The sequence below is a fragment of the Thamnophis sirtalis genome, unplaced genomic scaffold, assembly GCF_051295495.1.
Source record: "Thamnophis sirtalis isolate CommonGarterSnake01/CBP01778 unplaced genomic scaffold, rThaSir2_p1.2 scaffold_12, whole genome shotgun sequence".
Taxonomy (NCBI): domain Eukaryota; kingdom Metazoa; phylum Chordata; class Lepidosauria; order Squamata; family Natricidae; genus Thamnophis; species Thamnophis sirtalis.
The window spans coordinates 1,261,193-1,274,635 of NW_028261392.1; the positions used below are offsets into that span (position 1 = coordinate 1,261,193).

The following is a 13,443-nucleotide window of genomic DNA, read 5'->3' on the forward strand; positions in this document are numbered from 1 at the left end:
TTGTGCCAAAGCTCCCCAGCCGGCTTTCAGATGCAAAGCAGGACTAGAAGTCCCAGGCTCCCAAGGTCACCCGGGCATTTTTCCTGCCTAAAGCGGAACTCGAACTCCCCATCTCCAGGAGACGCCCCAAAAGCTCCGTCTTGCCCCAACTTGGCGCTTCTGCCCTCCCCTCCCCTCTGACGCCCCCTCCTCCCTCCCTCCCTCTTGCAGACCTCTGGCCGAAGCCGTCCCCCGCCAGGAGACCCGGCTGGCCGGCCCTAGCGGCCGCCTTGGCCCCGTCGCGCCCGGCCAGCGGACGACGGAAGGGGCGGCCGAGCTTGAGCGCCGCGCCGGAGGAAGAGAAGCCGCCGCCGCCGCCGCAGCCACAGCAGCCGCAGCAGCAGCCAGGCCGTCGGAGCGCCTTCGCCAGGCCGGCGGGTCCCTCGGGTAAGATCCGCGGCTGCCCCCCCCCCTTCGCGCTTGCCTTCCTCGCCCGCCCGCCCGCCTTTCCCGGGCCTGGGCTCGGCAGCAACCGGGAGATCGAGGCGGGCGGGCGGGGGGCGGGTGGGCTGGCTGGGCGTCCCGGGGCTGGGCGGCCCCTCCCTCCCCTCCCCCTCTTCCCCCTCCTCCTCCTCCCCCTCCCTCCCTGCTGCCTGGCTGGGCGCAGCGTCGGTCGGGGCGGGCGGCGGGGGGACCGTCGGGGCCGCCATCTGCTTCGCCTCCTCGCGCCCAGCAGCCCGCCGGAGCCCTGCCCGCCCTGCCCCGCGCCTCAATGGGCAGCTCCCACTTGCTCAACAAGGCCTTGCCGCTGGGTAAGCAGCCCCCGCGCTCCCTCCCTCGCCCCTCACGGCCGGCCCAGCGCTCGGCTACATTGTTGCCAGCCCGCCCGAGACATTGTGGCAAGGCGGCCGCCGCCTCCTCTTTGTGCCGGCCGGGGAAGGGGATCCGGCCGGGGGGAGGGAGGAGGAGAGGAGGGGGCTTCTCCTCGCCGTGGGCCCCGCCGCTCCGCCCGCGCTTCCTGGGGAGGCCGCGGGGCCTCTTTCCCCGCCAAGGGCAGGGCCTGCGCCGCCGCCTCCACCGCCGCCTCCGCCTGGGCTGGCAGCCAGGGATGGCCGGCCTCGCCCGCCAGCGGAGGCCCAGGAGGGTGGGGGGCGGCCTGGGAAGACGGGGGGGGGGTCTTTCCGCGGGAAGGGCGCCCTGCAGGCCGCGGTTGGGCGTGGAGGGGGGGGGGGAGAAAAGCGCTTCCTTCCCCCTCGATCAGCCGCGCTTGGGTGGATCCCCCTCCCCGAGATGGAGACCCCCCCCATGGGTCTCCTCCAGGAAGGGTCTCATTGGGGGCTCCCAAGGTTGGTCCCCTCGGGAAGGATCCAGGCTCGGTGTGTGTGTGTGTATGAAGTTGGGCCGGCCCTGGGTCTTTTGGCCGTGGATGATGGGGCTTGGGAGTCGGGAAGAGGTTGCCCGGGGTTGGGAATGTCAGAAAGCGGCCAGGGGGAGAAAGAAGCAGGCCCAGGCGTCGCCTTGATGGGCCTTTGGGACAGATGCCCCGCTTAACGACGCCCGGATGTTGCTCCAAAGAGAGGTTAGCAAGGAAAAGTTTCCTTTTAAAAAAAGACTTTTTGGGGATGGGGGCTGCAGGGATGGGGGGGATCCCCGGTGCTTTCTGATGGGGGGGGCATTCATGAATGGGAGCCGGCTCCATTGCCTGGGCTTTCCTCCCAAAGGCCCCCCCTGGTTAGCTCTGATATTCATCATTTTCATTTTATTTCCGTTGCTTTGCAAAAGGCTCTTTTCTTCTTTGAAATGCATATTTATTCTGTTGCCTTTCCTAGCATTGCTCTTTTCCACTTAGAGAGTTTCGTTTTTAGTAGGAATCGAAATTGGTAATACCTGTGGGTAAATGATATACGTCAGCGATAAATATCTAATGCAGTGTTTCTCAACCTTGGCCACTTGAAGATGTCTGGACTTCAACTCCCAGAATTCCCCAGCCAGCGAATGCTGGCTGGGGAATTCTGGGAGTTGAAGTCCGGACATCTTCAAGTGGCCAAGGTTGAGAAACACTGTCCTAACCACTGCTGGGGAATTCTGGGAGTTGAAGTCCGGACATCTTTCAAGTGGCCAAGGTTGAGAAACACTGAGCTAATGCAAAAAAGAAATCTGATCGTTGGAAGTTTTTCCTATGATTGTTTGGAAGGTTGCTATTTCTTTCATCGATTTCTGGAGTTGCCTGTTTTCTACAAGAGTTCTGCCTTCTTGACACACATAACTCAATATCTCTCCATATTTTGTTTTTTTTTTAATTGGCTAACCTTGCTATCAAGTAGCATTGCCATTTGGCCTCTCGACCTAAAATTACTGGATCGACACCATTAAAACATTGCGAAGGTTATTAAGTTTCAATAGTTAGTATATTCGGCTTGTGAAAAAGTGGCACTCAAATTATTAGCAAAGAATTCCATAGATATCTCTGTTTATTAAAACAGGATAAACAAATAAGAAAAACAGCACTGGTTAGTATGGTTTTTAAATTATAGTTGTGGTTCGTGGGTGTTTTAAACTCTACAGGGTCCCTCTCCCCGCTACCCAAAAATTGTGTTTATTTTAGATTATTGGTGTACAAAATGCACATCCCTTTCCAGTGTCCCAGCCAGCTCTAGGCATTCTGGGAGTTGTAGTCCATGTATCTTGAAGTTGAGAGATAACTGAGTTATACAGGACCCAAAAAAGTGACACAGAGGCAATGGGAGAAATCAGGCGTCACACATCTTGTTCAATGAAGCGAACAATGTGGTGTCCTTTATTTTGTGATCAAGATCTGTCCTCCATCTGTTACAGCCACCCCTTGTTGTGTCAACATCTCCAGCCTTGCAAGGTGATATTTTCAATTATAGTGGGGATTTGTGTGTGTGTGTGTGTGTGTGTGTGTGTGCATCTTTCGGGTTACAGGAAATCCCCTGATGATGTGAATTAAGAGGGTGGGGAGAATATTTGAATAATTGTTCTAAAGAGCTGAAAGAGCTGATTGAAAGAGGTCCCTTAGTTGTTTTGTTGAATTAATTGTGGTTAGGAAAGATTCACAACACAGCCCTGTGTATCTCTATTTAAGTCAGGGCCCTGCGGTTTCCTCCCAATAAGGCATAGAAATTGCACTCTGAATCCATCCTAGAAATGCTCTTTTTATTGGGATCTGCAATTTTAGAATCTCTGATGATGTTTCCCACTCTGCAGCAAGATCCTGGTTTTAGAAAGGCAGGTAGAATTTCTAAAAGAAAACACAGGGAGAAACTGAGCAATTCTTGGGGCCAAATACAGGTACGCCCTCCAAGTATAAACCACAGTCGAGCCCAAAATTTCTGTTGCTAAGTAAGAACAGAAGTAGAAGAGAACAAAACTTTATTACCACTTTAAATGAACGCTCAATCTGCCTACGTTAAAATGAAATTTTGTTGCATTCATTACGCACAACCATTATGCGTATATATACACACACACAGACACACACATGCGTGACACGGGGGGGAAAAAATCACAGGCTAGTTCGAGAAATTTGTTGAGCGGGTTTTGCCCCGTTTTACGACCTTTCTTGCTGCAGTTGTAAAGTGAATCACTGCAGTTGCTAAATTGGCAACACAATTGTGAAGTGTATCTCTCTTCCCCATTGACTTCACTTGTTAAAAGGTCGCCAAATGGGGTCGCGTGAGCCCCGGGGACAGTGCAACCGTCATAAATACGGGTCAGTTGCCAAGCGTCCGAATTTGGACCTCGTGACCCCGGGGATGCGGCCACGGTCATAAGTGTGAAAAATGGTCATGAGTCACTTTTTTTCAGTGCCGTTGAAACTGAATGGTCACTAAATGAACTTGTACGTGGGGGAACCCCTGTGCTGAGACTCCTACCGAGTTAAATAAAATAGAAATCTCAATTCTTGGTTCCCCCCCCCCCCCCCCGCATGAAGATTAGAAGCTCAGAGCTACCGTATTTTTCGGACTATAACACGCACCGGTGTATAAGATGCACCAAGATTTCAAAGAGATTAGTAAGAAAAAAAAAGGGGGGGGGGTTTGCCCTCCCCAGGAGCCCTCTGCAGGCTTCAGCAGGGCTGGGGGAAGGCAAAAACGCCCCCGTTTTGGTGAAAAATGGCCCAATTCCTGCCCGTTTTTCACTGAAATGGGGGCATTTTTGCCTTCCCCCGGCCCTGCTGAAGCCTGCAGAGTGCTGCTGGGGGAAGCCAAAAACCCCTGTTTTTGCAAAAAAAATGGCCCATTGTTCACAAAAATGGGATGCAGGGGTGGGACTTCAGGAGGCCAAAAAATGGCTGTAATTGATGCATAAGACGCACCAACATTTCCACGCTCTTTTAGGGGGGAGGGAAATGCATCTTATACTTGGAAAAATACGGTATTTTGTTCCCCATCCGGCTGGCCCACAGAAGGGAAGATGGCCCAGGGCGACAGCAACAACACGCATCAGACGCGGTGTGAGTCACTTTTGTGGGTCCGTATCCAGCCTGCAGTTTGGCTAGGAAGAAACTAGAGACAGGAAGGCATCTGTCACTCATATATATATATATATATATATATATATATATATATATATATATATATATATATATATATATATATATATATATATATATATATATATATATATATATATATATATATATATATATATATATATATATATATATATATATATATATATATATATTTGCAGAATTCAGGCTTGGACTGCAGGACGTTGGACCCTGAAATAAGCTTTTGCACGGAGTCTAGAACAGTGTTTCTCAACCTTGACAACTTGAAGATGTCTGGACTTCAACTCCCAGAATTCCCCAGCCAGCATTCGCTGGCTGGGGAATTCTGGGAGTTGAAGTCCGGACATCTTCAAGTTGCCAAGGTTGAGAAACACTGTTCTAGAAACTTCCTGCCTGTTTGCAGTCCGTTGTGCCGAAGGTATTAGCAATAGCAATAGCAGTTAGACTTATATACCGCTTCATAGGGCTTTCAGCCCTCTCTAAGCGGTTTACAGAGTCAGCATTTTGCCCCCAACAACAATCCGGGTCCTCATTTTACCCACCTCGGAAGGATGGAAGGCTGAGTCAACCTTGAGCCGGTGAGATTTGAACAGCCGAACTGCAGAACTGCAGTTTATTGCCTAAATAAGACAAGGTTTTTTTCCCCACCATCCACTTACAGGTAGTCCTCGACTTACGATGCTTCATTTAGCGACCAAAGTTACAACGGCACTGAGAAAAGCGAGTTAGCATCGTTTTATCACATAACGGTTGCAGCGTTCGTTCCCATGGTCAAAATTCAAACACTCGGCAACTGGCATGTACTTTATGACGGTTGCAGAGTCCCCGGGGCTCACCTTGACCCTTCTTTGGCGACCTTCTGCCAAAGCAAACTCAACGGGAAAGCCCAATTCACTTAACGACCGTGTCACTAATTTAGCAACGGTGGGGATTCACTTAACAACTGCAGCAAGAATGGTTGTAAAACGGGGCGAAGCTCCCTTAACCAAACGTCTCACTTAGCCAAAGACGCCTGGGGCCCAATTGCGGTTTTTAAGTCGAGGATTTCCTACATTTTGAGTGTTTCAGTGTCTCTCAACAGTCCGTGCTTGATTCATTCCCAAACCGATGGCCACGTATAATAATAGATGAGTCATGCCAGCTTCCTTTCTTCCGCTTGCAAAACATTTTTTCAAAGAGCGGAGTGGCATCGTTGAGGCCTTGTTTCTGTGAATTGCTGGCATTAAATTTCAGGAGAAGTTTGATTCTTTAGGCCTGGAGCCCCGAATGAGGCTGGACTTTTTATAGTAGAGGAAATAACCATCCTAAAGGGAATCGAAACGGACCCTACACGCGGTTTACACATGGATTACGTTTTAATGGACTTTGGTTCAGTGTATTAAATGAACCTAGTCCTTGTGATTTATAAATCGGAGTTTATGGCTGTGTAGGTTGACCCGTATCAACTCCTGTTTATGAAAAAACACACACACACAGCTGAAGACGCAAAAGCTTAGCAAATTGTGTGAACCCTACAGAGATGGTTTTCATTTTCAGCACTGAAATTGTTTCGTTAAGTCCCATGACTTCTTGGATAAAAGCAATTTTGAATGTTGGCTATTATGTAGAAGCTATTAAAATCCGGAGCATCAGTAGGTGACACAAAATAGAGGACAGAAAAAGCCACAATGTATGCAGTAGTACTATGGGATGTGGTGGCTCCGTGGCTAAGACACTGAACTTGTCGATCAGAAAGGTCGGCAGTCCGGCGGTTCAAATCCCTGGTGTTGTGTAACAGAGTGAGCTCCCGTGACTTGTCCCAGCTTCTGCCAGCTTAGCAGTTTGAAAACATGTAAAAATGTAAGTAGAAAAATAAGGACCACCTTTGGTGGGAAGGTAACAACGTTCCATGCGCCTTCGGTGTTGAGTCATGCCGGCCACATGACCACGGAGACGTCTTCGGACAGCGCTGGCTCTTCGGCTTTGCAACGGAGATGAGCAGCGCCCCCTAGAGTCGGGAACGACTAGCACATATGTGCGAGAGGAACCTTTACCTTTTTGTGCAGCTAACCCTGATTAGCAGACAGATGTTTTTGTACTTGCTTGAGAGTGTCATCTTTAGAAGCAGACAGATGTTTTCTGTAGTTGGTTTGACAGGATGGAACTGTCTTTGAACCCGTCTCTGGAATTTTAGGAATGGAGACCATTTCTTGGTCTGTAATTCTCACTGGAGTTTTGAGTTTTTCCGTACCTTCTCAATCCAAAGCAGAGATTCTAACCTTTAAAATCTATGGCAATAAGCACAGTTTAACCTGTATTATTGGGAGACTTGTGTCTAACCGTACGAGCTGCTGTATTCCTGGGATTTTTAAAATCAGGCCGTGTTCCATAACTTTTATCAGCTCTTACATTCTTGGTGGATTGGAGCAGGGCTTGGGAAGTGATAAACAGATGTGGCATTTCCCATCCTGACCGTTGGGAAAAGTTGCACGACGTTTGTTTAAGAACCGGGAGTTGAGCTGAGCATCTTGAATGCTGTTGTAATATTGGTGGTAGCTATTCAGGTTGTTATTTTTTTAAATGAATGCAGTGCTTTATCATCAACTGCTTTGAACCTTTAAAAAAAAAACAGCCGGTGAATATATTTTTTTTCCAAAAGGACCACTTGGCTTTTTTAATCAACAGTTTACAGTTTACCAGTCAGAGAATTATTCAAAAAAAAATGTAAATAACGTGCATGAAAAGGAAATTTACTCTCATGGAACTGTTGCAACTAGACCAAAATTACGGATCCCACTTTATATTTTTAGTAATTGCTCGTATGCATGTTGCGTTAGTCAAGGGGAGGGATTTAAATCATAGAACACGGAATAATCGCGTTGGAAGGGACCTTGGAGGTCTTCTAGTCTGACCTCCTGCTGGAGCAGGGGATTATGAATCATTTCAGACAAATGGTTGTCTTGTTTCTTCTTCTTTTTTTCTTTCTTAATCCTTAAAAAGGTTTTATTTCTTTTAAAAAACACAAATATTTCATCATTCGTCTAAAACAGTGTTTCCCAACCTTGGCAACTTGAAGATGTCCGGACTTCAACTCCCAGAATTCCCCAGCCAGCATTCGCTGGCTGGGGAATTCTGGGAGTTGAAGTCCGGACATCTTCAAGTTGCCTAGGTTGGGAAACACTGGTCTAAAACATTGAAGTGCAATTTTTTGTATGCCCCTCCCTCCCTCCCCCCCCAACCCCCCTCCTCCTCCCCCCCCCCCGACTTCCCAGAACCCGTACACGGTATGGATTTTTAACTAACACAGTCTAAAATCTATTGAGAAAAAAGAAATAAAGAAATTAATGACATCTCTACATTGACCTTAGCTTCTTCTTACTGAACTAACTTTAAACAGTTTAAATCATTTCTGATCTTAAGCATAGGCTAACTGGAATTTCTTGGTCCCGTATTTATTTTGTATATAGTCAATCCATTTTTTCCAGTCTCGTTTATATCTCTCATTTGAGTGATCTTTAAGATACGCCGATATTTTAGCCATCTCGGCTAAGTTTGTGACTTTCAATGTCCATTCTTGGATTGTAGGCAAGTCTTCCTTCTTCCAGTATTGCGCCACCAACAGTCTTGCTGCAGTTATTAGGTGCAGAATCAAGTTAGTCTCTTGTTTCTTCTTTAAAAGCCTCCAGTGATGGAGCACCCAGAACTTCTGGTGGCAAGCTGTTCCACTGGTTAGGTTAGGTTTATTTGGCTTGTATGCCACCCTACTCCCAAGAGACTCAGGGCGGCTAACAATAAGAAAAGGAAGTGGGTACAATAAAAACAACAATTAAAAATTCAGCAACAGTCATAACATCGGATGGGGCTGGATAATTCAACAGCCCCAGGCCTGCCGGAACAGCCAGGTCTTAGTTGCTTTGCGGAAGGCCAGAAGGAGGGTGGTGAGGGTCCGGATCTCAACGGGGAGATCGTTCCATAGGACTGGAGCAGTCACAGAGAAGGCCCTACCCCGGGGAGTCGCCAGCCGACATTGGCCGGCAGATGGAATCCAGAGGAGGCCTAGTCTGTGGGATCTAATAGGTCTGGTTAAGTTGTCCTCATTACTAGGAAATTTCTCCTTAATTCTAGATTGCTTCCCTCCTTGGATAGTTTCCAATCATTGTCTTGCTTTTCGGTGCTTTAGAAAATAGTTTGACACCCCCCCCCCAATCCTTGTAAGGTGCCCCTCAAATATCGGAAGATGCTATCATGTTCCCCCTAGTCCTAGACATGCCCAATTCCTGTAACCTCCTTCATATCTTTTAGCGTACACCTTCCCCCCCTTAAATCTTTATAACTTTTAGCAATAGCTATAGCAGTAGCAGTTAGACTTATATACCGCTTCATAGGGCTTTCAGCCCTCTCTAAGCGGTTTACAGAGTCAGCATATCGCCCCCAACAATCTGATAGATAAATAGATAGATGATAGATAGATAGATAGATAGATGATAGATAGATGATAGATAGATAGATAGATAGATAGATAGATAGATAGATAGATAGCAATAGCAATAGCAATAGCAATAGCAATAGCAGTTAGACTTATATACCGCTTCATAGGGCTTTCAGCCCTCTCTAAGCGGTTTACAGAGTCAGCATATCGCCCCCACAATCCGGGTCCTCATTTCACCCACCTCGGAAGGATGGAAGGCTGAGTCAACCTTGAGCCGGTGAGATTTGAACAGCCGAACTGCAGAACTAGCAGTCAGCTGAAGTAGCCTCCAGTGCTGCATTTAACCACTGCGCCACCTCGGCTCTTCGATATCTGCCTTGTTAAAGCTGAGCATTATGGTCTCTGCTTGCTGTTGAAGTTGGTTGTTTGGTTCCGGAATCACCGTTGGCTTCCTTTTGACAGAGGTAGCAATTATTCCTTCTTTAGGCCTGGCCATCTGCGGCGTTCTCATGCCCGCTTCATTATGGGATGGGCACGGGGCCAAGTATCCTATTTAAGCAGCTGGAGAAAACCGACAGGAGCTGCTATCTAAGCATGCACTTTCACAGATTGACAAGAGTTGGGAGGTACCTTGGAGGTCATCTAGTCCAACCCCCTAACCCAAGCAGAAGGCCCTACGCCCTTTCTGACAAATGGCAGTCCAGCCTCTTCTTGAAAGCCTCCAGGGATGAAGCTCCCACAACTTCCGAAGGCAACTTCTCTTCCATGGGTTGATGGTTCCCACTGTCAGAAAGTTCCTCCTTATTTCTAGGCTGAATCTTTCCTTCTTCAGTTTCCATCCATGATTCCTTGTCTGGCCTTCGGGGGCTTTGGAGAATAGCTTGACCTCCTCCTCTCTGTGGCAGCCCCTCAAATATTGGAAGATGCTCTCCTGTCTCCCCTGGTCCTTCTCTTCCCTAGACTAGCCATGCCCAGTTCCCGCAACCATCCATCTTATGTTTTATCCTCCAGTCCCCTCATCATCCTGGTTGCTCTTCTCTGCAGCCTTTCCAGAGTCTCAACACCTGTTTGGCATTGCTTTATTAGTGTTTCTCAACCTTGGCAACTTGAAGATGTCCGGACTTCAACTCCCAGAATCCCCCAGCCAGCGAATGCTGGCTGGGGGATTCTGGGAGTTGAAGTCCGGACATCTTCAAGTTGCCAAGGTTGAGAAACACTGTTCTAGAGGAACATCTTCCTCCAGTTTTTTTCCTGGATCTGAAACCTTTGGTTTCTTTTAGCTTCTTACGATACAAGGGAGTCCTCGACTTATAACGGTTTGCTTAGTGACCGTTCGAAGCCGCAACGGCACTGAAAAAAGGGACACGACCATTTCCCACATCTATGGCCGTTATAGCAGCATCCATGAGGTTCCTGCTTTATATTCAGATGCTTTCCAACCGACTCACATTTACGATGGGGTGACGTGGCCCCCAGTTGACCAAGCCGAGTCAATGTGGGGAGGAGCCAGATTCACTTAGCAACTGCCTGGCTGATTTAATAGCCGCAGCGATTCACTTAACAACTGTGGTGGGAAAAGCCGTAAAATGGGGCAAAATGGAATTGGATTAATGTAAGCGTAGCAAGATACATTATGTGTTCCGTTGGTTGAGCACTGCCTGTGTTTTTGCACCGTAAACTAAAGCAATTCAGAGAAATCATCTAATTCGTTTAGTGACGTTTCGAAGGTGCAGAAAGTCACTCAGGAAAGTGACTTGCAACCATTTTTCATCTCTGCAGCCACACAGTCATAATCCACACGCTTGGCAGTATTCTGTATCATCTTCCTCTTTAATCTTCAACGTGAGCCTGTCCATTTCTGCCCAGTCTTCTATCTTCTCAATTATCTCTTCATCGCGTGGCGTTTCTTCATTTTTACAACGCTGAGCAAATAAAACCCTCACTGCTGTTCATGCATGCAATATTATGTACTTTCGTTTATCACATTTTTCTGATACTATACCTAATAGCAGTTTAATAATAGCAGTTAGACTTATCTACCGCTTCATAGGGCTTTCAGCCCTCTCTAAGCGGTTTACAGAGTCAGCATATTGCCCCCAACAACAATCCGGGTCCTCATTTCACCCACCTCGGAAGGATGGAAGGCTGAGTCAACCCTGAGCCGGTGAGATTTGAACAGCCGAACTGCAGAACTGCAGTCAGCTGAAGTAGCCTGCAGTGCTGCATTTAACCACTGCGCCACCTCGGCTCTAAGAAAAAAGGGTTCAGGTTTAAAAGATCTACATATTTTCCCAATATCCTTTCTAACCACACATGTATTTTTCCCTGATTTTTTTTCCTCTTTTGCTATCAATACTATTTGAAGACTATCAAACATGGAATTTATTTTGTCCATGGCTGGGGGGAAAATAAAAAAAAAAGGGGAGGGGGGGTAAAGATTAGGAATATAATTTGCATTGTTGAGCAAACAAAATAACGCAGACAGCCCCGTGTTTATTAAGCACTAAATAAATGTAATAGTAGGAAATTAAAAGATAATAATAATAATTCACAGTGCTCGGTTGTGGTGTCTTAGAGTCACGTGATCCCCCTTCGGACGAGGGGGAAGTCAGATTCACTTAACAACCGTACAGAGTGACTGGAGAAAGAAAGGTCGCAAAAAAGAACTCGCTCAATAACCGTCTCGCTTAGCAATGGACATTTGGGGTCATAAGTTGGGACAGTCTGTATTTAGACTGAGGTGCCCCAGGAGGCTGTAGCCAGGAGGAAATCTGATGAAAGGAGAAAGTGAGGGTTCTTAAGTGCTCACAACAAGCCTCTGTACTAAGCTTGTAACTTTGATCTTTGGCCATTATTCGGAGGCTTCCCAATTCCACCCCCCCCCAAGGCAGGGAGGCTCTGCCATTAGGAAGGGTGAGAAAACTTTAAGAAGATCTTGTGTGTCCTTTCTTCCCCCCCCCATGGGGTTCTCACCCCGGGGTCCCTGGACATCCGGTCTCCACATCAGGGGGAACCACAAAAATCCATCTCTATTATTTCCAGGCTCCACAAAGACTTTAAGTTTGCACCATCCTCATAATGGCTTCTTACTTCCCTGGGCTCCCTCCCTCCCTAAGAGATTAAAGTAAATGTGTTTTAAATGTATTTTTAGAGCGAAAACAAACAAACAAAAAAAGCATTTCCTGTACCCGGCTCCTTCTTCTTCAGCAAAACCACTTGGCTAAATTTAGATAGTTTTACCTCCAGGGATGGACACGGAACAGTTTTTCTCTCCCCCCCCCCCTTTCACCAGAGAGACGTAGCAGCACACGAATGAAGCCTCCAAAATACATGTATGTAAGTATGTACACACAGATATAGCAATAGCAATAGCAGTTAGACTTATATTCCGCTTCATAGTGCTTTCAGCCCTCTCTAAGCGGTTTACAGAGTCAGCATATATTGCCCCCACAGTCTGGGTCCTCATTTCACCCACCTCGGAAGGATGGAAGGCTGAGTCAACCCTGAGCCTGATGAGATTTGAACCGCTGAACTGCAGAACTGCAGTCAGCTGAAGTAGCCTGCAGTTCTGCATTTAACCACTGCACCACCTTGGCTCCTATGAGATATAGAGATAGATTTATCTCTATACATCTATACATCTGTAGGTCTATATACAGTATCTATATCTATATATGATAAGGGAGAAGAGCTTGTGGCTTAGAGGTTAATAGAACTGCCTAGCATGTAAAAACAGCCCAAGTTCGAATCCCAGCAAGGGTCTGGCTAAGCAGCTCGAATTAGATCTATGCTAGTCTCCTTTCATTTATTTATCAGCAAAAATGCAACATATAAGTAAGGTTTTAAACCTTACTTGCCATTTATTCTTAAGACCCACACAGCAGTCCATGGAGGCCCTGGATGGATTATGTAATCAGCAACATAAGAGTCGTCTGTAAAATAGAAAACCACCAGGGAAATACAGGTATGCCTCGACTTACAACAGTTCATTTAAGGACCAAAATTTCAACAGGGCTGAGAAAAAATGGGGCTTGCGTCTGTTTTTCACACTTAACAGCTTTCAGCATCCCCCCCCTTGGTCACAGGATCAAAATCTCCTTGCTTGGCAACCACTTCATATTTGTGACGGTTGCAATGCCCCGTCGCAAATAGGGTCATGCGATTCTCTTTTGCAAAACTCTGGACCAGGGGGGGAAAAACCCTTCACAACTGTGTTCCCCAACGTCACAACTGAAGCAGTTCGCTTCAGAACTGTGGCAAGATAGGTCGTAAAATGGGGCAACACAGCTTGACGGATGTTTCACTTAGCCACCTAAATTTTGGGCTCAGCTGCGGTCGTAACCCGAGGACCAGCTGTATTAAACAGCAGGAGCTAATGTGTGACCAACATCTCCTTCCTGAGCCGTATCTAGTCACAGATCTTCTCCCTGGACCTCGCGTTCTTTAGAGAGGAGAGACCCCTGACTACCTATTTCTTCCTCCATATTCCCCCCCCCTCCTCCAATCTTGCCAGGAAAAT

General features: G+C 47.3%; 1 protein-coding gene across 3 annotated transcripts in view; it reads left to right on the top strand.

Moving 5' to 3' along the window:
• Positions 1-626: 626 nt before the first annotated feature.
• CTBP1 (C-terminal binding protein 1) overlaps positions 627-13,443 on the top strand; it is a 57,245-nt gene continuing 44,428 nt past the window's right edge. For 2 of the 3 annotated variants that reach the window (XM_087726726.1, XM_087726725.1), the window contains exon 1: positions 627-791. In XM_087726726.1, coding sequence (XP_087582852.1) covers positions 752-791 — 40 coding nt within the window. In that variant the 5' untranslated portion in view covers positions 627-751. The remainder of the gene's footprint in view (positions 792-13,443) is intronic. The other variant, XM_087726724.1, reaches the window with a different exon arrangement.